This window comes from Plectropomus leopardus, chromosome 13 (assembly GCF_026936395.1).
Source record: "Plectropomus leopardus strain MGB_pleo_1.0 chromosome 13, ASM2693639v1, whole genome shotgun sequence".
Taxonomy (NCBI): Eukaryota; Metazoa; Chordata; class Actinopteri; order Perciformes; family Serranidae; genus Plectropomus; species Plectropomus leopardus.
The window spans coordinates 9,240,597-9,267,866 of record NC_142188.1 but is presented as its reverse complement, the minus strand read 5'-3'; the positions used below and the strand labels follow the sequence as shown (position 1 = coordinate 9,267,866).

The window sequence follows — 27,270 nt, the reverse complement described above, 5'->3', positions numbered from 1 at the left end:
TGGAAACCACCTAAAATAGTGTGCCAACACATGCCATGGCAAAGTATTTTGCAAAAATGTCCAAAAACACCAGAATATTGCACATTGAAAAAATGAGCGAAAAAGCCATACTATAGTATTGCATGTTTGGTGAAAAATGTCAAAATTTGAAATGTCCTAAAAACACTTGGAATACAAATAAAAGAGCGTGCTGAGACATGCCATGGCAAAGTATTTTGCAAGAACTTGCAAAAACACCAGAATATTGCATATTGAAAAAATGAGCGAAAAAGCCATACTATAGTATTGCATGTTTGGTGAAAAATGTCAAAATTTCAAATGTCCTAAAAACACTTGGAATACAAATAAAAGAGCGTGCTGAGACATGCCATGGCAAAGTATTTTGCAAGAACTTGCAAAAACACCATAATATTGCACGTTGAAAAAATGAGCGAAAAAGCCATACTATAGTATTGCATGTTTGGTGAAAAACGTCTGAATTTTAAAAGTCCTAAAAACACTTGGAAACCACCTAAAATAGTGTGCCAACACATGCCATGGCAAAGTATTTTGCAAAAATGTCCAAAAACACCAGAATATTGCATATTGAAAAAATGAGCGAAAAAGCCATACTATAGTCTTGCATTTTTGGTGAAAAATGTCAAAATTTCAAATGTCCTAAAAACACTTGGAATACAAATAAAAGAGCGTGCTGAGACATGCCATGGAAAAGTATTTTGCAAAAACGTCCAAAAACACCAGAATATTGCACGCTGAAAAAAATGAGTGAAAAAGCCATACTATAGTATTGCATGTTTAGTGAAAAACGTCTGAATTTTAAATGTCCTAAAAACACTTGGAAACCACCTAAAATAGTGTGCCAACACATGCCATGGCAAAATATTTTGCAAAAATGTCCAAAAACACCAGAATATTGCACATTGAAAAAATGAGCGAAAAAGCCATACTATAGTATTGCATGTTTGGTGAAAAATGTCAAAATTTCAAATGTCCTAAAAACACTTGGAATACAAATAAAAGAGCGTGCTGAGACATGCCATGGCAAAGTATTTTGCAAGAACTTGCAAAAACACCAGAATATTGCATATTGAAAAAATGAGCGAAAAAGCCATACTATAGTATTGCATGTTTGGTGAAAAATGTCAAAATTTCAAATGTCCTAAAAACACTTGGAATACAAATAAAAGAGCGTGCTGAGACATGCCATGGCAAAGTATTTTGCAAGAACGTCCAAAAACACCAGAATATTGCACATTGAAAAAATGAGCGAAAAAGCCATACTATAGTATTGCATGTTTGGTGAAAAACGTCTGAATTTTAAATGTCCTAAAAACACCTCAAAACCACCTAAAATAGTGTGCCAACACATGCCATGGCAAAGTATTTTGCAAAAACGTCCAAAAACACCAGAATATTGCATATTGAAAAAATGAGCGAAAAAGCCATACTATAGTCTTGCATTTTTGGTGAAAAATGTCAAAATTTCAAATGTCCTAAAAACACTTGGAATACAAATAAAAGAGCGTGCTGAGACATGCCATGGCAAAGTATTTTGCAAGAACTTGCAAAAACACCAGAATATTGCATATTGAAAAAATGAGCGAAAAAGCCATACTATAGTATTGCATGTTTGGTGAAAAATGTCAAAATTTCAAATGTCCTAAAAACACTTGGAATACAAATAAAAGAGCGTGCTGAGACATGCCATGGCAAAGTATTTTGCAAGAACTTGCAAAAACACCATAATATTGCACGTTGAAAAAATGAGCGAAAAAGCCATACTATAGTATTGCATGTTTGGTGAAAAACGTCTGAATTTTAAAAGTCCTAAAAACACTTGGAAACCACCTAAAATAGTGTGCCAACACATGCCATGGCAAAGTATTTTGCAAAAATGTCCAAAAACACCAGAATATTGCATATTGAAAAAATGAGCGAAAAAGCCATACTATAGTATTGCATGTTTGGTGAAAAATGTCAAAATTTCAAATGTCCTAAAAACACTTGGAATACAAATAAAAGAGCGTGCTGAGACATGCCATGGCAAAATATTTTGCAAAAACGTCCAAAAACACCAGAATATTGCATATTGAAAAAATGAGCGAAAAAGCCATACTATAGTATTGCATGTTTGGTGAAAAACGTCTGAATTTTAAATGTCCTAAAAACACTTGGAAACCACCTAAAATAGTGTGCCAACACATGCCATGGCAAAGTATTTTGCAAAAATGTCCAAAAACACCAGAATATTGCACATTGAAAAAATGAGCGAAAAAGCCATACTATAGTATTGCATGTTTGGTGAAAAATGTCAAAATTTCAAATGTCCTAAAAACACTTGGAATACAAATAAAAGAGCGTGCTGAGACATGCCATGGCAAAATATTTTGCAAAAACGTCCAAAAACACCAGAATATTGCATATTGAAAAAATGAGCGAAAAAGCCATACTATAGTATTGCATGTTTGGTGAAAAATGTCAAAATTTCAAATGTCCTAAAAACACTTGGAATACAAATAAAAGAGCGTGCTGAGACATGCCATGGAAAAGTATTTTGCAAAAACGTCCAAAAACACCAGAATATTGCACGCTGAAAAAAATGAGTGAAAAAGCCATACTATAGTATTGCATGTTTAGTGAAAAACGTCTGAATTTTAAATGTCCTAAAAACACTTGGAAACCACCTAAAATAGTGTGCCAACACATGCCATGGCAAAATATTTTGCAAAAATGTCCAAAAACACCAGAATATTGCACATTGAAAAAATGAGCGAAAAAGCCATACTATAGTATTGCATGTTTGGTGAAAAATGTCAAAATTTCAAATGTCCTAAAAACACTTGGAATACAAATAAAAGAGCGTGCTGAGACATGCCATGGCAAAGTATTTTGCAAAAACTTGTAAAAACACCAGAATATTGCACATTAAAAAAATGAGCGAAAAAGCCATACTATAGTATTGCATGTTTGGTGAAAAACGTCTGAATTTTAAATGTCCTAAAAACACCTCAAAACCACCTAAAATAGTGTGCCAACACATGCCATGGCAAAGTATTTTGCAAAAACGTCCAAAAACACCAGAATATTGCATATTGAAAAAATGAGCGAAAAAGCCATACTATAGTCTTGCATTTTTGGTGAAAAATGTCAAAATTCAAATGTCCTAAAAACACTTGGAATACAAATAAAAGAGCGTGCTGATACATGCCATGGCAAAGTATTTTGCAAAAACGTCCAAAAACACCAGAATATTGCACGTTGAAAAAATGAGCGAAAAAGCCATACTATAGTATTGCATGTTTGGTGAAAAATGTCAAAATCTCAAATGTCCTAAAAACACTTGGAATACAAATAAAAGAGTGTGCTGAGACATGCCATGGCAAAGTATTTTGCAAAAACTTGCAAAAACACCAGAATATTGCACATTAAAAAAATGAGCGAAAAAGCCATACTATAGTATTGCATGTTTGGTGAAAAACGTCTGAATTTTAAATGTCCTAAAAACACCTTGAAACCACCTAAAATAGTGTGCCAACAGATGCCATGGCAAAGTTTTTTGCAAAAACGTCCAAAAACACCAGAATATTGCATATTGAAAAAATGAGCGAAAAAGCCATACTATAGTCTTGCATTTTTGGTGAAAAATGTCAAAATTCAAATGTCCTAAAAACACTTGGAATACAAATAAAAGAGCGTGCTGAGACATGCCATGGCAAAGTATTTTGCAAAAACGTCCAAAAACACCAGAATATTGCACGCTGAAAAAATGAGTGAAAAAGCCATACTATAGTATTGCATGTTTGGTGAAAAACGTCTGAATTTTAAATGTCCTAAAAACACCTTGAAACCACCTAAAATAGTGTGCCAACAGATGCCATGGCAAAGTTTTTTGCAAAAACGTCCAAAACAGAATATTGTAGAATATTGCATATTGAAAAAATGAGCGAAAAAGCCATACTATAGTCTTGCATTTTTGGTGAAAAATGTCAAAATTCAAATGTCCTAAAAACACTTGGAATACAAATAAAAGAGCGTGCTGAGACATGCCATGGCAAAGTATTTTGCAAAAACGTCCAAAAACACCAGAATATTGCACGCTGAAAAAATGAGTGAAAAAGCCATACTATAGTATTGCATGTTTGGTGAAAAACGTCTGAATTTTAAAAGTCCTAAAAACACTTGGAAACCACCTAAAATAGTGTGCCAACACATGCCATGGCAAAGTATTTTGCAAAAATGTCCAAAAACACCAGAATATTGCACATTGAAAAATGAGAAAAAAGCCATACTATAGTATTGCATGTTTGGTGAAAAATGTCAAAATTTGAAATGTCCTAAAAACACTTGGAATACAAATAAAAGAGCGTGCTGAGACATGCCATGGCAAAGTATTTTGCAAGAACTTGCAAAAACACCATAATATTGCACGTTGAAAAAATAAGCGAAAAAGCCATACTCTTGTATTGCATGTTTGGTGAAAAACGTCGGAAGTTTAAATGTCCTAAAAACACTTGGAAACCACCTAAAATAGTGTGCCAACACATGCCATGGCAAAGTATTTTGCAAAAACGTCCAAAAACACCATAATATTGCACGTTGAAAAAATGAGCGAAAAAGCCATACTATAGTATTGCATGTTTGGTGAAAAACGTCTGAATTTTAAATGTCCTAAAAACACTTGGAATACAAATAAAAGAGCGTGCTGAGACATGCCATGGCAAAGTATTTTGCAAAAACTTGTAAAAACACCAGAATATTGCACATTAAAAAAATGAGCGAAAAAGCCATACTATAGTATTGCATGTTTGGTGAAAAACGTCTGAATTTTAAATGTCCTAAAAACACCTCAAAACCACCTAAAATAGTGTGCCAACACATGCCATGGCAAAGTATTTTGCAAAAACGTCCAAAAACACCAGAATATTGCATATTGAAAAAATGAGCGAAAAAGCCATACTATAGTCTTGCATTTTTGGTGAAAAATGTCAAAATTCAAATGTCCTAAAAACACTTGGAATACAAATAAAAGAGCGTGCTGATACATGCCATGGCAAAGTATTTTGCAAAAACGTCCAAAAACACCATAATATTGCACGTTGAAAAAATGAGCGAAAAAGCCATACTATAGTATTGCATGTTTGGTGAAAAACGTCGGAAGTTTAAATGTCCTAAAAACACCTCGAAACCACCTAAAATAGTGTGCCAACACATGCCATGGCAAAAATATTTTGCAAAAACTTGCAAAAACACCAGAATATTGCATATTGAAAAAATGAGCGAAAAAGCCATACTATAGTATTGCATGTTTGGTGAAAAATGTCAAAATTTTTAAATGTCCTAAAAACACTTGGAATACAAATAAAAGAGCGTGCTAAGACATGCCATGGCAAAGTATTTTGCAAAAACGTCCAAAAACACCAGAATATTGCACATTAAAAAAATGAGCGAAAAAGCCATACTATAGTATTGCATGTTTGGTGAAAAAAGTCTGAATTTTAAATGTCCTAAAAACACCTCGAAACCACCTAAAATAGTGTGCCAACACATGCCATGGCAAAGTATTTTGCAAAAACGTCCAAAAACACCAGAATATTGCACACTGAAAAAATGAGCGAAAAAGCCATACTATAGTATTGCATGTTTGGTGAAAAATGTCTGAATTTCAAATGTCCTAAAAACACTTGGAAACCACCTAAAATAGTGTGCCAACACATGCCATGGCAAAGTATTTTGCAAAAATGTCCAAAAACACCAGAATATTGCACATTGAAAAAATGAGTGAAAAAGCCATACTATAGTATTGCATGTTTGGTGAAAAATGTCTGAATTTCAAATGTCCTAAAAACACTTGGAATACAAATAAAAGAGCATGCTGAGACATGCCATGGCAAAGTATTTTGCAAAAACTTGCAAAAACACCATAATATTGCATATTGAAAAAATGAGTGGAAAAGCCATACTATAGTATTGCATGTTTGGTGAAAAATGTCTGAATTTCAAATGTCCTAAAAACACTTGGAATACAAATAAAAGAGCATGCTGAGACATGCCATGGCAAAGTATTTTGCAAAAACTTGCAGAAACACCATAATATTGCATATTGAAAAAATAAGTGAAAAAGCCATACTATAGTATTGCAATTTTGGTGAAAAACGTCTGAATTTTAAATGTCCTAAAAACACTTGGAAACCACTTAAAATAGTGTGCCAACACATGCCATGGCAAAGTACTTTGCAAAAGCGTCCAAAAACACCATAATATTGCACGTTGAAAAAATGAGTGAAAAAGCCATACTATAGTATTGCAATTTTGGTGAAAAATGTCAAAATTTAAAATGTCCTAAAAACACTTGGAAACCACCTGAAAGAGCGTGCTGAGACATGCCATGGCAAAGTATTTTGCAAAAACTTGCAAAAACACCAGAATATTGCATATTGAAAAAATAAGCGAAAAAGCCATACTATAGTATTGCATTTTTGGTGAAAAATGTCAAAATCTGAAATGTCTCAAAAACATTTCGAACACACCTAAAACAGCGTGCTAAGACATGCCATGGCAAAATATTTTGCAAAAACTTGCAAAAACACCATAATATTGCACGTTGAAAAAATAAGCGAAAAAGCCATACTATAGTATTGCATGTTTGGTGAAAAACGTCTGAATTTCAAATGTCCTAAAAACACCTCAAGACCACCTAAAATAGTGTGCCAACACATGCCATGGCAAAGTATTTTGCAAAAACGTCCAAAAACACCATAATATTGCACGCTGAAAAAATGAGTGAAAAAGCCATACTATAGTATTGCATTTTTGGTGAAAAATGTCAAAATCTCAAGTGTCCTTAAAACACTTGGAATACAAATAAAAGAGTGTGCTGAGACATGCCATGGCAAAATATTTTGCAAAAACGTCCAAAAACACCAGAATATTGCATATTGAAAAAATAAGCGAAAAAGCCATACTATAGTATTGCATGTTTGGTGAAAAATGTCAAAATTTCAAATGTCCTAAAAACACTTGGAATACAAATAAAAGAGCGTGCTAAGACATGCCATGGAAAAGTATTTTGCAAAAACTTGCAAAAACACCAGAATATTGCACGTTTGAAAAAATAAGCGAAAAAGCCATACTATAGTATTGCATGTTTGGTGAAAAACGCCTGAATTTCAAATGTCCTAAAAACACCTCGAAACCACCTAAAATAGTGTGCCAACACATGCCATGGCAAAGTATTTTGCAAAAATGTCCAAAAACACCAGAATATTGCACATTGAAAAAATGAGTGAAAAAGCCATACTATAGAAAAAAAAACCACACTGTAGTATTGCAATTTTGGTGAAAAATGTCAAAATTTGAAATACCAAAAAAAAAAAAAAAAAAAAACACTTGGAAACCACCTAAAACAGTGTGCTGAGCCATGCCGTGTCAAAGTATTCTGCAAAAACGTCCAAAAACACCATAATAGAGCATGTTGAAAAAATGAGTAAAAAAGCCGAAAATGCAATACTATAGTATGGCTTTTTTGCTATAACCTGTTATAGTATACAAAGTGGGAATAAAGGCCAAAAACATCATAATTAACATGTCAAAAAGAGGCCAAAAAGGCAATAATATTGTATGTGTAAAAAAAAGTCAAAATTTGACATATTATAGAAATTGCTGAAAACTATATATAACAGCTTGTAGAGACACGTTATCGTACACAAAGTAGAAATAAAGACCAAAGAAGCCAAAAAACTCATAATTAAGCATATTTAAAAAATCGCAAAAAAACACCTTAGTAAAGTATGTGGAAAAAAGTCTAATTTTGACTGCTCCTAAAAATGGCTGAAAATGACTTATAATAGTTGTAGAAACGCGTTGGAGTATACTAAGTGTGAATAAAGGCCAAAAATCTCATCATTTAGCATGTTGAAAAAATGGTGAAAAAAAGCTATTGCATGTTATGTGGAAAAAGTCAAAATTTGACAGGTCATAATGGCAAAAACAATTTAGCACGTGGAAAAAAAATGGACAAAAGCACCACAGAAAAAATGTCAAATTTTTACATGTCAAAAAAATGCCTGAAGAAAACATATAATAGCTTGTAGAAACCTGATATATTATACATTGTGGGAATAAAGTCCAAAAAAGGCCAAAAAACATTATAATTTAGCATGTCAAAAATATGGTGAAAAAGGCAATGGTATAGTATGTGTAAAAAAGTCAAATTTCTACATGTCATAAAAATTAAACAACACTTCAGATAAGTAACCCAGCACAACAAAAAACATCACTGCATTGTTTGACGGCTAAAGAAATAGAATTATAAAAATAACTGCACCTTTGACTTAACTTGAGTGTTTTTCCCCGCACGGCACGTGGATCTGGCCTTCATCCGTGCAAACCCCACACCTCTGTAAAGGTAGAACAGTGATAGTTAGTTGGGCATTGAAAAAAAATGCATTAATTAAGCAAACATTTGCATAATAAAAATAATAATACAAAATTGAAATCTCAGCATTAAAATCATTTTTAATTATTTTACTTTTACAAATACTGTATTTATTTTTTTTTCATACTCAAATGCTACTTTTATTAAATAATCTCACTGTTGTACAAAAACAAAGCTATGAATAACAACCATCCAAACAAACACTGTGTCATTTTTAATGTATGTTTATTAACTGTATGGTCATGCAAAAAAATCCAGCATCCAATTGAAACTCAAAGAGTATAGACACATGTAGCCCCTTTAGTATAAGGTTACAATGCAATAAATTTACTCACAAGCTAAGGCTTCTGCTAATCGTTTATGCTTTTTACTGTGAGAAAACATCACTTGATTTCGACATCTCAAATCACACGGAGCCGTTTCATAACCTCGAGGATGCAAGTAACATAGATTTCCATTTCTTTATCAAGTAAACAGTGAAAAATTACCAGAAAGTAGACATGCATATTTCTTCCATTTGTAGAACTGCATATATAGTGTTGCTGTTTAAGTTTGTGGTTTTTAATTATCCTTTTTCAAAGTTTTTCTTCCCTTCAGTTCAGTCAGGTTCTGTTTTTAATCTAACATATATTAAGACATTTGCCAAAGTATTTTAACTATGGAGTTTATAAGTTTTGCACCCAGTCGCAAAACCATTATATGAAGCAAAACAACAGACAGCAAGTTACTTTGAATTATTTCTCTCTTACAGGTAGCTGCGATGAGCCCAAAGCTACTCAGTGTAAAGGTAAGTTTATATTTGGTCACGTTTCCTATTTACATCAGTGAGACTTAAAAGTCGATACCCTGTCAAGTTAAAATGCAGTCTGTTACATTACAATGGATCTAAATGACACTTCAGCTGAAGCAGGGAGGTCACGCTGTGTGTGTGTGTGTGTGTGTGTGTGTGTGTGTATATGTGTGTGTGTGTGTGTGTGTGTGTGTGTGTGTGTGTGCACCCACTGCCTACTCTTCAGACAAATTCTTTTACTTCTACATCTACTGTCATGGCAAGAAAAGCACAGGTATAAATAATAATAAAAATAATAGCTCTGTTTCATTAAAGGGGCGGTTTGAACCCCAAATTAAAAATACATACTTCTCCTCCTACTTGTAGAGCTTTTTATCAGTCAACATTGTTTTGTGTGAGTTGCAAAGAGTTTGAGATATAGATGTCCGCCTTCCCTCCAATAAACTGGAACTAGATGGCGCTCGGCTTTGAGGTGCTACAAGCTTCACAAAAATATGCTTCTCAAACTCAACAGCAACGTCTCTTTCCAGAAATCATGACCTGGTTACTGAAGATAATCTGCACACCTTTGTGAGCAGTTTCATGTAGAAGCTGTTTCTTTCTTTCACTGCACATCTACTGCTCCCTCACTGACAAAACACTGAGCTAGCTGACCTAACAGCTCAGCGCGGACAATTAATGTTTACATCTGGCGCTGATGCACGCTTGCTTAGTTAAAAAAATACACTCGGACCTTCATCTGGTTGAGTCTGATGACCGAAACATTGTTTCCTTGATAATTAAGTTTAGTGCAAGTAATTGGACAGTGTGGAGTTTATTTGTTGTTTGTTTTTAAATCTTTACATATTTTCCACCTATGCATCTCGCCGCAAATTGGCTAATGCACACCTTCTTTTAAAGGTGTGCATTAGCCTCCAAATTCAGCTATTGTTTAGTTGTAAGAAAACACAAAACCCAGTGATAATTTCTGGAAAGAGACATTGCTGTTGACTTTTTCAAATGTTTTTTTCTTTGTTTGTTTTTCTTTGACCACCACAAGCTGAGTGCCATCTAGTTCCAATATATTAGAGAGAAGGCAGACAACTGTAAGGTCGATATCTACAACACTCTGCAACTCACACCAAAACTATCTAAATTAATAGATAGCACTATAGATAACAGGAAAAACATATTTTTTTGTGTGAAAGCCATATGCATTTTATTTATCAGCTTTTATTTATGTTGTTTACACCTGTGCTTTTGTGTGTCAAATGTCTGCTGTGAAGGTCTATTTTGGCTTCATATCAATCAATCAAAAATGCAAATTTCAACTCGATCCAGCTGTCCAAATACTTCGGCAAACTGACTGTGCAGCTAACTGTTTCATCATATCAGTTTTTTCCTTCTTGTAGATGATCTGTAACATTTAAACATCCCCATGACTGTGGAAATACACAACGAAAGAAAAGCATCTTGTCAGATCGGTGGCATCAACAGACAACTGGGCCGGTGCCCACAGCACAAACAGATCTACTTAGAGCCATAAAAAACATCACATAGTTTCAGTAATGATTTTACAACGCATTGTCGTCGTGGTGCAAAAAGAGTGTGTGTTTGTGTGTGCGTTTGGGGGACACAGTTTTCATGGCATGTCAGATATGTCACAGCACTCAGAAAGAAGCACAGGCGGTTGATACAGTAGGACAGGTCTCACATATGATTTCTTTTCTTTTTTAAAATTGTTTGACTGTGTCAGAGTACGCACATAGACACTGTATGTGATGATTTGTAGCATCATCATGAGCAACAGCCTAAGTCGAGCATGAGTTACTACGGAGCAGCGTAGCACAGAGACGGGACACCCCTCCGCTGGTACGAAGTCACACACACTCACAAAGTTTCTACGACACAGTGAAAAAACAGTGCTGCAAAGTTCAACCACTGACACACAGATATGTTTTGTCCTCTTTAAAAGGAGAATCTCATGTGCTTTTATGATGATCTGAGTTCCAATATAATTAGGAGTGTGTTAAGTGTTTTTTGTGAAGATTTCAGCATTCAGTGTGTGTATTAATCAGTGTGTGAGGGGAAACAGGGACAGTAAAAAAGGGTTGTGGCAGTCTCGGCCTCCTCTCATTTCAACCCTTAATTTTTTATATAGTTCTGGCTAAAACAAGTGATAAAAATATCAACATCAAAACACTAACAACTACAACATTTACAACAGAAACGGTGACAAAAGGGACCAAATACATTGATTGCCATCAGCAAAGGTCCCTCAGCCCTCCAGCCGGCACAGCCCTCTTCCCATCATGCCTTTTTTTTGTCCAATACCTCGGCCGCATTCCCTTTTTAACATGCTTTTTTTTTAAAATAGTGCCAGGACTTCACACAGAAGTACAGCAAGCCAAGACGGACAACACACAAATTTTAAGAACACAATCAGAACAAGAGACAGGCATAAAGGTGACATCATCATCACACGGCGTGGCGCTACTAGGACAGTAATGGGGCTCGTTAGCGATGGATGTAGAGCAGGAATGATGGAAGTAGAAGGGCAGAGGTAGGGCGGACGGAAGGGATTTTGGCGAGCATAACCTGAAGTTGCAGAAAGGTTCACTCCCTCAAAAGAGCGAACGCAACAGCATCGAGTCTCAAGTGTCTGTGCAAAAACAGTACAGGCCATATGACAGTTCAAATGTTTCATGCTTCACGTCAAAAACACACGACAGAAAAGTAAAAAGTTGGCGCAAGAGAGCGTCTGAGCTTTCAGATTAGGTAGTTCAGAAATGTGAGGAGCTTTAGACATTAACTGATGGCGCCTCTCAGTGTTCGACTCCAAACAATGCAGCGCGGAGGCCTTCTGCAACTTCAGGATGAGCTGGCCTGGACGTCTGTTGTGTCTAAAGCTCAAGAGAGGCTCGACCCTAAAGGCTGGAGCACAGGGACCTTGAAAGTGTGTGTGTGCATGCATGGTGTGTGAGCACGTGTGTTTTTGTATTTACAACTCGGGACCTCAAAGCAGAAAACAAAAAAAAAAACACCCACTCATGCTCAACTCTCCTCCCAACACCCTGAAAGTAAATCATGTTTCCCCTTTTCTCCTATATAAATATCTATTTATACATAATTCTATTAAATAAAATCCCCCTTCAATTAAAAATGATCCTTTTTCAACACAAAATACTTTAAAATACATCATTCAGGTAAAAACAGCTTAATAACACATAATACAAAAACACAAAATAAAAATAAAGGTCCCTTCAATAACCAATCACAACGCCTAAACCCTTTAAAACATTGTGTGTGTACTCAAACCTGACACTTAAATGTTAAACTCTGATATTAAGTAGATATTAGTTGCTCCCGTTCCCATAAACCCAACCCACATATACCTGTTAACCGTAAAACAAACTTCTATTAAAGTCGACGTTCTGCTGCTCTCTCAAAACAACACAAAATATTTTTCCAGATAATCTACTTTCCACCCAATTTCTAATTACTATGTATGTGAAATGTTATTCTGTTGTTAAATATATATTTTTAACAGGTTTAATACTTTTCCAGACAGGAGACAAAACAAAGACAGGGAAATAAAGGCCATGGGAGACAAGGACCAGGACAGCATCGCCCCCGTGTCGCCACCAGAAACATGCACCATCTGCAAGAAGGGGCTGACGTCAGCCGGGCCCCAACATCACCTAGCTAGGGTTGGACTGGATTGGTGTTGGTCGGTGTGGTCGGTAATTCAGTCAAGCCTTTGAAATATGCATTTTTTGTTTGTTTATTTTTCTTTTTAATTTATAATGTATTTTCCCCTCTTTTTTGTTTTTACAACTTTCCAAGCAGCCTCTTCCCGGCCAGGATCCAGGCACCAATCCGACCACGGAGGATAAATGCTCCAAACAGCTTTAGAGTTCAGGCAAAGCTGAAGAAAGAACGATGCAAAGGTTAGTGTGGAAACTGAAACATTCATACAATAGCTTGTCAACAGAAATAGCATTAAAATCAAAGTACACACTATTACACTGTTTTTATGCCATGTCCACAATAGCATTAAGTCAAATATAGTATGACCTAATAAATAGCGTAAAAAAGTCATAGTGTGTATGTTTTCAAAAATAGCAAAAAGTCAAAGCATTGCATGTTGCCTGAAATGGCATTAAAAGGTCATATGACACCCAAAATTACATAATAATGTTTGTGTAGTTTGTCTTCTAAAATGGTATTGGAAAGTAATATTATACCATGCCCTCAAAAAAGGTAAAGAAAAGTCATAGTACAGCATGTCTTTCACTGTCATAAAAAAAGTTTAATTAACATAAATCAGTCACAGTAAAGTATGCTGTCCAAAATAAAATAAAAAATGTCATAGTGCAATGTGCAATGTGAGCATAAAAATTTCATACTAAAGAATGTTGTCCAAACTAGCATAAAAATGTCATCGATTAGTATGTCATCTAAAAAAAAAGCATAAAAAAGTCATGGTATAGTATGACGTCCAAAATGCCATCGAAAGTTATTGTACAGCACGTTGTAACAAGTTTCTGAAAAAGTCGTGGTACGTGTATTTAAAAGACGTAATAGAGAAGTGTCATCACCTTACCTGGGCCTGGGTTGTCTGTTCACTGCAGGGGTGCAGCCGGTGCTCCTGAGCAGTGGAAGTGCACGTTGAGCCATTTGGCATCGCGGCGATGCCACACACGCGTCTCCTCTGACTGGCAGGAGCGCGGCCGGCCCTGGCTGTCCATGTACTGCGTCAGGCGGATGTAGGCGATGCAGGCAGCATCCTCGCCGATCAGATGGACGTGAGGATTGAGGATGGTGGTGTGCACTGGCTTGCTGTTTTTACTCAACACTGTGGGGATAAAAATGTGAAGCTCAGCTGTTTGTAAATGAACTTTTCAGGAGTCAATGTGTAGTTAAGAAACCAAATTAGAGAGTATTCAGAATATTATGGCTGCTATAGGCAACACATGTTTGCAGCTCCAAACAACAGGAGGGGCTAACTGCTAGATAACTGAGATGTTAGTGAATGTTTACAAAAATTCAGCACAACTGTGTATTTGGAAAAGTCCGAATCTCCTTTTTGAACCTTTGAATTTGTTTCATATCGGCAAAATGCACATCACAAGGACGACAGACTGCAGAGTTTAAAAGGATGAACTGACAGATGCGACGGTTAATTTATTAATGAATCAGTTTTCAATTAAACTGATTTTTTTAAAGCCAAAATGTCCCAAATTCTTTAGATCCAGCTCGACAAATATGAATATTTGCTGTTTTTATTTATTTATTTTATTTGTTATAGTGAACTCAATACCTCACCACAGAACAGAACGTAAAGTTACCCTGTGGAGTTTTTTGCCACAAGCTGATGCTTTAATGCTAATCCACGGACAGAAAAACTTTTAAGCAATACAGCAATGTGAGCAGTAAAGAAGAAAACGGAAGCTACAGGAGCAAACATGGATGTTAACATTTTAACTTTTTAAAAGAAATCAGCTTTACAAATGTTTTACAAGGAAAAAAATCCTCTGGGCACCTTCAATTTGGGCTAATGTCAATCTGAATTTTCCCCAAAAATCTGTTTTAACGCAGATTTTAAAATATAAATATATTTTTCTTTGATACATTACACAACACTCATTTTAGACTGAACTCTTGTCAACAAAGACATGCTACACTGTGCTTATAGATTATAAGAGAACAGTCAGTCTACAGTAAGCTGGTTAAGGTGTTTGTGGCAAAAATAATGATCCTAAATACTGAGCAACTTACGGTTCTCAAAGTAGAACTTGTGGAAGTCCATGCCCTCCACCAGGTTTCCAAGAGCCTCTGGCTCAAAAGAAGTCAGTCCAGGGTCACAGATTCTCCTGCCAGAGGAAAACACGAGCAGAAATAAACTTCAGCTACAAAGATGGATTCTTCAGCAGAGAATGAGGATGACTAAATACATCAACATGATTTTTCAAGCACTGGTGAGATCCAGGCGTGTGTGTGTGTGTGTGTGTGTGTGTGTGTGTGTGTCTGTGTGTTTGTGTACATTTCACAGGAAAGTCAATTAAGAGTTTCTTTGTGTTAGAAGTGATTAAATGTTTCCAACAAGGCAAAATACTGAGTCTTAATCAAGGCTGTTATTTTTTTCCCTTTAAGTATAAAAACTTACGTGTAAGCCTCAAAATCCCCGTTGTTAATGGCTTCAATCAGCTGCTCCGTCATCTTTATTATCTCCTGTTTACGAGCTGAAAGCAGAGGGAGAAAGAGGTAGACAACCAGAGGAGGATGAAGACGGTCAGATATCATTGTACAAAGAATACAAATAATCCCTGAACTCACTGGAAACCTGTGACATTTGAAATGAGTTTAAAACACAGGCACCGCCCTCTGACAATGATGACGGTGACAATTTAAATCACGCTTAACTAAACACGACACACTTTCTACTCGACACGTTAACTCAGAATCAACACTATTTGATACTGCATGTAACGCTTAAAAGTCCACTGAAACCTGAACTTTAATGGTCTCATAAAACAATTAAATTTGTTTAGAATAGTCAAAAAATAAAACTCTAAAAATAACTCTTATTTATCATACAACAGTAAATATTTAGTCTCTGTCTATACAACAATAAAATGTTAGCCTTAAAAACTTTACCGTTAAGGAACATCTCTGCTGATCAACAGAGACAGTCATCTGACTATTTGAGTTCAGCAAACTGTCAAAAATGAAACCAACTACTTATAAAAACCACAAAGAGGACACATGGTATGAGTGACTTTCCTATCGTTACCATCCTAGGAAGAAGCCACCTGTGACATTAAGTAAGAAATGGCTCTATCAGGTCAAGGTAAGTGCAACGACAAATTTTCGAGGTATCACAGCTCAAAATGTGCCTAAACTAAGTACAAAACATTTCACTGTGCACACACACAAACCCACAGCAATCAGGGCGAAAATACAGCAGAAACCCAGGGTACGTACCAAAGATTCATCGCAAAACATCCCAACAGAAAAGCACAAACTGCATGCACACACACTAAACATGCAGCTGCTGAGCCAGAAAAGCAGGCCAGCAAATCCTCCACACCTGCATGTAACTCTGTTCATCAGTCCTCAAACCTGCTGCCATCAGGTGGCACACAACGTCAGAGCAGACGGTGTAAACAGACTTCGAACAAGCACTGCACAGCCTGCCTGACACTTACTCTGCAGCAGGTTGCGGCTGCTGCCTGCGGGGGGCGACAGAGTGGACTCTGGTTCAGGACGGGAGGTCTGAGCTGGACCGGTCTGAGGGACACTGGGGCTGCTGGCAGCTTCCTGCAGGGGACCAGCTGAAGGCCGGTCCATTCATCCCAGTAAAATAAAGTTGTATTTAACAAAGCTGAGAAACTGTGTGTAGCTATTTACATGGGATTTAACATTAATTATTCTGCACAAAGTAAAGCTGTGAGGCAGGAAATTAGACTCCAGACACTCAGGTAAAGATTCATGTCTGAAAGTGTAGAGGGGGAACAGTAGCTTGCAGTTTGGTCTGAGTGCCACTAGATGGCAGCAGAGGACAGTGTTAGAGTGGAAGAGAAGGACATAAAAAAGGCCACAAGTTTTGTTTGGCTTAAAGCAGTGATACTCAATTCAGAGCCAGAGGGCCAAATCTGGCCCCCAAACCATTTTTTAATTTACAGAGAAAATAAAGTAATTCACACTGGGCATTTCTTTGTACTTTAAGTAAACATAAGGTGCCAGAGTGCATAAAACAGAATCAAAATAGAGCTTATTTCTTTACACCCCGAGACAGAGGTCCTAGCTAAACCCCTTATGTCCTAAAATCTGAGACATATCCTAAAATCCAAGAACTGTGCTTAAATCCTAAAGACATCCTAAAATCCTGGTAATGTCCTAAAATCCAAGAAACGTCTTAAAATCCTAGATATGTCATAAATTCCTAGAAATTTCCTAAAATCCAAGAACCACGCTGAAATCTTAGAGCAGTCCTTAATTCCTAAAAATATCCTAAAACCCTAGAAATGTCCCAAAGTCCAAAAAATGTCCTAAAATCTTTGAAATATCCTAAAATCCTAGACATGTATGGGGCTGCCCCAACTAGCCCCGGGCCTCCTGTCATTTTGCAAAAGTGGCCCCCATGCAAAGCAACTTGAGTATCCCCGGCCTGCAGGACAGATTTGTTTGTTGAGGAAAGGTCAGGACACAAAGGTCAGAGCTGAGAGTGGAATCAGGTAAACTGCGGCAGACTTACAGGAGGGCGGTGGGCAGCGAGGAGACACCGTCTGTTCCTCAATAGTGCTGCACTGGCTCAACACTGCACTGTCTGTGCCGGCAGACTCACAGGCAGCCACTGCCCCCATCGCAGAACACACACGCAGGCACGCACGCACGCACGCACGCACGCACGCACACGCGCACACACACACACGCACGCGCGCACACACACACTGAGCCTGAGAGGATGTTTCTATACTATTGAATTAGCTCTTTAGAACTTAATCTTTCAATTATTTTTTTGAATTCTTTATTTTAATAAATAAATATAGAATAAATCTGCTTTTAGTTTGCAATATGAAAAAAAGGTGAGACTACTAGAGGTGTAACAATTTTGATAGTGCCCACTTTTTAAATGTGAAGATTTGCAGCTTCACAAGATATCTTCATATTGCTTGTATTGTTTGAGCAAACTTATTCAATTTCATTCACAATATTTCAAAGAAAAGCAGTAAATATGAGCTGATCTGAGATTAGACTATTGCTTCAAATTATATATTTTTTTCACTTAATTTACCATCAACCATTCAGTTTATTGATTAAAAGTTTCAACCTGAAAGTCTTCTATTGTGGATTTCTTATCACAGCACACTAAAGAAACCACACTGATACAAAGAGCAGTGAGGTGAAAACAAACCGTGCAGACAGAAACAGTTTAATCCAGTTGATTCACACGCCAGAAAGTAAGAAACAAATAATCTGGACAAGCAAACCTCATGTAGCCACACGGAGAGCAGCAGCCTGTTGCACCAGCAGACTAAATACTTTCCACAGTTTTTAAATAGTTTTTATTTTTGTGAACTGGAATGTAAAATATTCTGTTTGAAACATTTAGGAGTTCCACTAAGTTGTGGCTTTAATGAAACACTAAAAATAGATCATTAACGAGGAATCTGAGAAATAATTTGGGTTGTTTACATTAGTTTATCACCTCCTGATATAACGTTTGCTCCACTGTTACCCCGTACACACGCATTTTAACTTTACATTTTTGTGATCAGTCAAAAAAACAGACGTTAAAAAGTGAAAAATGATCACGAATATGGAATAAACGGTGCAGAATATTGATTTTTATGAGCCATTTTGTCAAACACTGCAGATGAAACGTCACTCTGACTCCATGTTTAGTTGACTTACTTGAGGAGAAGAAAAAAAACAAAATTTTTTTTTTTTCTCTTGTATTATCTCTTGTCCAGCATTGAGTCAAACTTTTCCATAACTTTTTAAGGACCCATAATATATATTTTTACTTTTCCCACTTGCCTGGCATTTGTTAAACATATTGAATCCAAACATATTTCCACCTAGCTGACATACATGAAGGAAGACACGGAACATGGGGTGAAAAATAAAGAAATGTACGCGATGGTAAACTAAACACATCGACACATATCAGAGCTACATCACATCAACAGTGAGAGAAAATAAATTTGCCGTTATCTAACATTATGTGGGAGGTTATCCATGAAAGATTTCTCTAACAACTTCATTACACACAACAAAATTCTGTCACTTTTCCAAAACATTCAATAATTTTACTAATTTTATGCCAGAAAAATGTGATTGTGAAATTCCATGACTCTTCAGGTTTTGCATAACTGTGCGAACCTTCTCACAAGGCAGCAATTAGGGTTAATTTACACGCTGGCACAAGCTGCAGGCTGCAAAAACTTGTGAGCTGCAGAGTTATTGGTGTGCAGTTACAGAATATGTGACGTTATGTGCTTCATCTTATAGACCTTTCCTACGTTGAGACCTTATGATATTGTGTCAGAGGGCAAACTACACTCTGATTTAATACATGAAGGAGCTCATGCATCCTCACAGTGTTTATATTTCACAGTAACCAAGAGAAATTACATTTAGTTGATGCGTTTATCCAAAGCAACTTTAAATGTGCATTAAACTCTAGAGCAGCACAGAGGACAACAGCCTCTTTATTGCATGTCAGTGATGAGCCACTATAAGATCGAGCGCTGGTAAAGCTGCCTTAACTAACTGGATTAACTCTTCTGGAGGTAGCTCTGTCCTACTTCATTCACCTAAAAACATTCGAAGGGTCATCCCCGAGCTGAAGACGACTGATTAAAGGCTTAAGTGGCGTGTGATGCTGGCATGCACACACTCACGCACACCAACAGTGACAATGAGGCGAAGAGTTTTGCTCTGGAGCAACTGAACAGCGTGTAAATGGAGACCGCAGCTGAAGTATATTCCTTGAGATAGCAGCACCGTCCGCATACATGCACAATGTTTACATCCAACTCTTCACGTCACATTTGTCTCTCCTGTGATGCTCAAAGGCATCTGTCATTTTTTCAGCCACTGGATCTCCAAGCCTGCACTACCTTGACTGAAGCGGAGCTGACAGCTGCCTGAAATCTCCACCCAGCAGACATGCATTACCTCAAATATAAAGTGAATTATTGCAATATTTCTCTATCTGATCTGGAGTTCAACACTGTGACAAAACTTAACATTTCATGTGAATGAAAAGAGACATGCAGAGTAGGTGAAAGTTGGACAAGTACCTTTCCTACCTTTCATCTCCTCCTCTTCTGTGTTGTTACAGCTCTCTGTGGAGCCCTGTGAGACAGAGAGGGTGGCAAAAAAAGAGATGGAAAGAGAAAAAGATGGATGGAGGGAGAGAAGAGAAATAGCAAGACAAATTATTTTTTTAATTTGTGAGTGAGACAGGGTTGGGAAGCTTTGGACACGTTGCCCATACGGACACACAGACAACCTGATGGACAGGTGAACGGGTGGACAACTCCCTCCCAGGAGCACAAACCAGCCAGGACAGCAGCGAGGGGAAGCGCAGAGAGCCACACATATATGAGCAGCAAAGTGTGTGAGAAATTTGAAATACTGTGATTAAATTTAACAGGAAGGAGAGAGCGAGTGCAAGTTAGTGTGTAAGTGCTCCTCAAAAAGGAAGCGAGTGAGAAAAGTGTCAATGTAAAGAAAATTGTGTAACGGCACTGGTGTTTGAATATCTAGTGATGCTAATGTTTAGCAAGCTTGTACACCAACGTAGCAGCGCAAGCAGAGTGGCAGCTGGTGCCTATTTTAGTAAAAAGTCTGACATGATTATCTGAAGATATGTGTGTTCAAGTGCTGCTGTTACAAACGGCACGTGTAGGATTTTCTCTTTCATATCAATTTGAAATTTGCCCTGATCCTATATTGATCCTGAAGGGTAACACCAGAATAATTATATAGTTTTGAAGTGTTCAGTCATAATCAATTCAGTTTCCATTGTTTTTTATATTGGAGGCACCTTCCCTGAAATAAGGAATGCTTCTGCCAACGTCAAAAGAAATCATTACATTTTAAAGGCAAAATAAAAGTAGGTTTTTTTAGCTTGAAAAAGACAGCTTAAAAAAGATGTGTGACGTAGCAGTGATGCTTTTGGTCATACTATACTATGTTTTTTTTTTTTTTTTTTTTTGGTCATACTACATATATATATATATATATATATCTATATCTATATATATATATATATATATATATATATATATATATATATATATAAAAACACAGCCCCCTCCCGAGTTGATAGTATTGACCAATTTACAAAGGTATTTTTAATCAGTTACATCTAAACTAAAAATGTTGCATTTCTAAACTGAAATTCAAAAAATCCAAAAACATTGTATACACTTGGCTTTTTTATCTTTCATTATTAAATCTTTACATTCATTAATAATTTCATTGTTAAATGGAATTGCAAAATTACTTTTAAATTTCCCATTTGTTCTTTTAATTTTTCCTTCAGCTACAATATTTTTACTAACTGATTATAACAAAACACAGAAACTCTACATTTATTCCAGTGGCTCCATAATGGTGCACCTTTAATAGGTTAAAACGTGAGCTTGTCTTAATACATGCAGCAGCTGTGCTGATCTGCTTCCAGATTTGGGGAGTTCACAGGATCGACTCTCCTGTGAAATCCCTTCTGGTAAACAGGAAGAGAAATAATGAAACACGCTGACAGAAGCTGCCCACATTAGGTGCACAATGAAGCGTAGAGAGCTGACAGCGATGTATGGAGCATATTTAGAGAAAATCCTCCACGAGTTGTCTGTGAGTGTTAGTGCTGGCCGGTGGCTAGAGGTGGGAGAAGGAGGGGCTTACCTTGGTGCCGTCAGCTGGGTTGTGTACAACAGTTGTCTGGGCTTCCTGGGGGGGAGGTAGGACACACTTTACCATGCAAGGAGGGGATGAGGGTGTGGAGGGGGGGCACCAGGGAAGATGCCAAGGAACACCAATGATGACAAACATACAAAACAGACGCATGTGCGCACACCAAAACAAAAGCACGGGAGCTACATCACAGAGGCTGTGGAGCATTTATGGTGATTAAATAGATGACTGTGGATGTCAAGGTGCTCTGTGTCAGTATGTCCCCAGAACCAGGATCATTTAGTTTCTAAAAAGCATGAAAATAGCTGTGGACACATTTTCACCAGCCAGGGCCATGACTGAGGAGGAGGGTTTCTGTGAGTGACTGTATGTGAGTGTGAGTGCACGTTCATGTCACCTGGAAGTTATTTAACAGTTTTGAAATGTAGTTTACTTCAATGTCCAAGTGAAAGTTACAACTTGGGAGCTCTGATTTATCCAACTTGGTGCTAAATTACTACAGAAGTATCTGATACATTAAATGAACAAGTGCATCAAGCTTCAAAAACACAACACTTCCCGGTTATGACCTCGGTAATCTTTCCCAATCACAAACTTCCATCCTAGATGGTATGAACAATGCATGAAGCATGGCGACTGTGTTTGCGTACCCTCCTCTTCCTCAACCTTGACCCTCCCACAGAGACATTCAGCACCAAGCAAGTTCCAGAGCTCCGATCCGACTACCACGCCGTTTGGATACCAAACCCACAGTCAGTCAGTCAGTCAGTCAGTGAGTCAGTCACTTACTCAGGCTCCTGATCCCAATCACCATTAGACCCAAAATCCAGAAGCTACAACCTCAGAGTATCCAGCCCCTTTGATGGCATGTGGGATTATGGGGTGATCTAAACTAGATTTTAAAACTAGATCTAAACTGGATTTTTTTAAACAGACCTTAGCTCAATGCCTTGCCTCAGTGTTCTCACTTTTGATAGTTTGGCATCGAGCTTACGGACCAAGCCTTTAGTGGTGTGCAGAATTTAGCATTTAAAAAAGTTAACACTCAGTGACGTCATGTTTACATTCTCAATTTCTTGGCCAGGAGCCGTGACTTTCTGGGGTCTCTGCTAGCTGCATGGCTTTTGTTATTAAGAGTGCCTAAAGGTGCTGGTTGGTGGATTTTGTTACTTTTGGAAAGTTAATAAAAAGATGCAGTTATAAGCTGGAACTACCTCTTGACGAACAATAGTAGAAGTACTTGAGACCGAGCCAGGCTCGCTGTTTTCCCCTGCTTCCAGTCTGAATGGAAAGCTAAACTAGTTACCTCCGGGCTCTAGCACAATACTAAAAATGTTAGACATGACAATGGTGTTGATCTTCCCAAAATGTTGAATTATTCCTTTGAATGTCATTTTGATCTATAGATCTCAATGATTTTATCCATTTTTCTTGTTCAAGCTCTATTGTAAGTTGCGTATATGTTTCCATCCGGTTTCATATATGGCCACAGGCGCTGCATTTTTGTACAGTTATGATCTCTGTATTACCTGTCCACTCCAGCTCCTGTTTCACCCAGAAGTCCTTCACAATTCACACACCAAATATCAATTTGTAAAAGGCCATTTTTTGATGCAGCAGAGGTTCAACTGTTTTTGCTTTCCAAGAAAATTGCCATAAACCTGTTTTTCTTAAAAGGCAAACCATCAACAAGGAGTCACCAGAATGTGGCTGAGCAGAACTTGATTGAGGTGTCTGCGGTTGTACCGCAAAATGAAAGTCATTTGTCTACCTGTCAGCGCGGTGCGCTGTGTAAATATATATACAAGTCCGTCCACAGGAGGTCTGGGTAAGACACAAGCCAGGGGAGACACTCTGAGGCCCAAAGCAGTCGTTCAATTTTAAAGTCATCAAATCCCCTTCCAACATCACAGTTTGTGTTCAAAACAGAAGCAAAGAGGCAGAGGATGAAGGACGAGAGAGAGGACCAAGTACAAAACTTAACATGTGTGGTGTGACATAGAAAGATGAGGAAGAGACAGAACTAAACATTAAAAAGGTGGAAACAATGAAGTGATGCCATAAAAAAAAGCAATGTGAGAGAAACCAAATAGAGATGAGGTACCATTGGTGCTGAAGATGACATGCTGCTGTCTTTGGTGCTGCTGCTGCTTACTACACTGTTTTTACTGTTGGTTCCCTGCGACTGGGGCAAAGAAACACAACACAGAATGACTCCCGCTGCTCCCGCTGGGTCTAAACCATAAACCACCCTATGGGAATCTCAGGTGGAAAACAGGAATAGAGCCATTACACGAATCAATCATCTGCACCTTGCTGCTTTGTGCACTTTAAAGGGCAGTTGTTGTTGTACTTTCGTGCCTTTGTGCATGTAGCTTGAAAATAATCTCTCCTTTTGGTCATCAGGAACCAGAAGAAACAGTGCCCTGCTCCGACAACGTTAGTGCGCTGACTTCCTTACTGGTTTAACTGACATTTTTATTCAATTATAAATCTGCGCATTGATTGATGGGCTCTTTGAGTCTAGCGTCCTGGTGTATGCCTGCATTCACTGTCTACAATTTTTGCAGACATTTCATAACATAAAAAAAAGTAAAAATAAACAACAGTTAGTCAGCACATGTATTTTTTTTAGAACAACGAACATATTTTCAGATTGTTTTTAGGTATTTTCCCAGCACATTTACAAATATGTAAAATCAACATCTGCTGGGATAAAAAGAGAAATCACAGTCTGTATCTAACACAAGCACCAGAAATTGGTGAACTATTGCTGGCAGAAACACAGCTAAAAATATGCAGAAAATAACTTCATATTAATAATAATGGTTACCAGTCCAGGTCTGTGCATGCAGTGAAAGGCCTTGATGACAGGTTTTTCTCCAATTGTGGAGAATAGTGCGTGCAAAAGTATGTATGTATGTGGTTATTTTCCTCCTTTTCCTCATGCAAAGTCAGCTTGAAGACATTATTAAGCCTATTTGATGTACAAAACTACTTTAGCATTGCTGAAACTGCTTAATGCACAACTCTCACACAGTCTCCTGCACAGTCTAAATCTGTTTGCTTTCCTGCAGGTGCAGTGTTGCACCCTGCTGAGCCTATGCTGAGTACAGCATGCGTTTTAATTAAATAAAAAACTGAGTTCACTGTCACATTTATTGGATGCAGTCCTGGGAAATTAACAGATATAATGAGAGCCATGAGTTGTAAGTACAGTTGAAGGTATTAAGATATATTTGCAAGTATAAACATTATTTCTAATTTTATTGTGGTGATTTCTGTAATCTATGTCATATTTTATGAGAAACAAAACAAATCCTTTTGCTCACAATAACTGCAAGAAATGGGCTATTATGTATTAAATGGTAACTCAAGCAATTTTATAAAGTGGAAAGGGGGCAAAAAAATGAAGTCTACATGGAAGAGCAAGAAAAAAAAAGTTCCTTGAATAGCCACAGTCAACCCCATGTTAAAATGTCCAACTTTAAAGCAGGAATAAACATGTTTACAGCCTAGTACAAAAACAGTTTTAGGACTCCAGTAATGAGTCCTAGTGTTGCACTAGGACATCCTGGAAATCCTGCAGCATTTCAGCACCTCCAGTTCCCTTGTCTAACCTTCAATCGTTTTTTTTAATGGATTTTTGGTCAGAAGCCTTAAATAAGGTCTGTGGTTAACACAAGTTTAAGAGACTTTTACGTTTTGTTCTACGACATAAGACTCGTGAACTTTGAGGCTTTTATGTGTCTTAAAAAAGGCAGTTGCTAACAAGTGGTGAAATGAGATTTCATTTGTGAAGATTATCTTGCTGAGGAAAATGTGTAATTATCATAAACGTCTGTTTACCACAGACCTTATTTTCTGCAGTAATGCAAAATCCAATGGAAAAATCCCATTCCCATTTTTTACGAGGGAACCAGGGTGACATCAGCTTCCGGGTCATCCAAACGTCTTCCCTGGGTCACTTTATAGTGAATGGCAAACTGTGCCACGAGGTAAATTTTCATATAACTTACCAGTTGACCTTTAATTAGGGCTTAAAGTTATGCATAATTAAGGGCGGGGCAATTTGAGAGACAGGCCTTTCGTGAGGGTCACAAGCCACAATATGGTCACTTCTGGCTCCAAAAACCAAATTGACAGCAATCAAAATGTCAAACTCAAGGCTTCGATATTGGGAGTGCACAAACCAATGCGTGACTTTATTTTAGCAGTCTACAGATCTTATTAGTCGTGTTTAGACCCGTTTTGACCGTCTGAATGAAGCTGTATAATCTGCTTTGGAGAAGCAATTTCATGTCTGACAAAATAAACTGATGTTGTCATAGTAATGTAATCACGGTTTCTCATTTTGGGATTAAAGACTACAAGCTTTGAACAGAAAGTCTTGTTAAACTAAAGGTGTGCACATGAAAAATGGCCATGGAGGGTTTAACTAACAAAAACATGATATCAGTTGCATTATGGGAAATTTAGGATCTCGTTTTTGGAGCTTGACCCATACTGGAAGTGTAATACTAAATTCCTGGAGAGCCGCTGTATCGTTTTTTTTTTTTTTGCTCGCTCAAACACTTATTTTGGTCCTGTTTTGTTGGAAACAGCAAGACAGAACAGTGGTACAGCTCCACCACAAAGGAGACGTAGATTATAGCCACAGATTAAAAATGGGATGTGTGATTTGAACCAGAAAACACAGTTTGAGCCGGACTCTCCCTTCGGCCTCGGGCTAACTGGAGGGGAAGGAGAAGGAGAAGCTTCTTGAATGCAAAACAGAATTCCCACAAGTAAGTTAAGAGGTGTGGATGAATGGTTAATGAAAGGTTAAGAGCAAAGTGTTCAGAGGTTTTTCAGATATTTTTTTTTCTACAACTCTGAAACGAGCAAATACCCCAGTGTGGCTTTAAAAAGTATTTTGGCGGTCTCCGTGGCCAACTAGGAACATCTTCTAACAGAAAAACTAATGTGCAACACTGAGGCTGACAAGGCAAACTACACTTCCCTCAAGAAGCACAAACATGCTATGTTATATTTCCCCATCGTTTCCGCAGTCAGCTTTATGAAGCCACAGCTGTTAGTCTTATGTTACAGGGTCAGAGATAAACATTTCAGGAAGTCGAATGTTCTTGATTTGACATGTTTGACATGTTAGGTTATTATCCTGTTGCACACTCATACTAACTATTCTTAAAAATGTCAGTTCTGTTTAGCACAATTGGATCCAAGGACCTAAACTGCAGACTTTCGTGTATAAAGTGAGATGTTTTCAGTTCCCCAACAGCTACAAAAAAACAGAACTGAGAAGTTCGGAGCAGCATGTATCAGTATTTATAACTAAAGGCTGATTAAGGCTGAGTATCAAACCTCAAAATGTTTTATTTATAATTTGATTTGTGTCTATAACACATAAAATATAAAATATCTATTCTATCAATTTTAATCTGTATTTTACCTTGGTAGTTCAGTTGGAAGTTTTTGTGACTGCTTGTATTTAGGCAACATTTGACAATTTTGGTTTCTTTTTTTTTTTAATGAAAAGAATTTTGTAGATTTATATGTATATATATATATATATATATATATATATATATATATATATATATATATATAATTCCCAAAGCAAGTTATCTAA

General features: G+C 37.2%; 1 protein-coding gene across 21 annotated transcripts in view; it reads right to left on the bottom strand.

Moving 5' to 3' along the window:
• Positions 1-8,642: 8,642 nt before the first annotated feature.
• The window catches only part of camk2g2 (calcium/calmodulin-dependent protein kinase (CaM kinase) II gamma 2), a 77,723-nt gene continuing 59,095 nt past the window's right edge, over positions 8,643-27,270 (bottom strand). For 4 of the 21 annotated variants that reach the window (XM_042502222.2, XM_042502224.2, XM_042502228.2 and 1 more), the window contains 5 exons: positions 20,018-20,072; positions 15,373-15,448; positions 14,985-15,079; positions 13,810-14,061; positions 8,643-13,131 (listed from right to left, as the gene is read on the bottom strand). In XM_042502222.2, coding sequence (XP_042358156.1) covers positions 13,829-14,061; positions 14,985-15,079; positions 15,373-15,448; positions 20,018-20,072 — 459 coding nt within the window. In that variant the 3' untranslated portion in view covers positions 8,643-13,131; positions 13,810-13,828. Of the gene's footprint in view, positions 13,132-13,804; positions 14,062-14,984; positions 15,080-15,372; positions 15,449-16,414; positions 16,541-17,463; positions 17,563-20,017; positions 20,073-21,629; positions 21,675-23,742; positions 23,824-27,270 lie in introns of all 21 variants that reach the window. The other 17 variants (XM_042502223.2, XM_042502225.2, XM_042502229.2 and 14 more) reach the window with 9 other exon arrangements.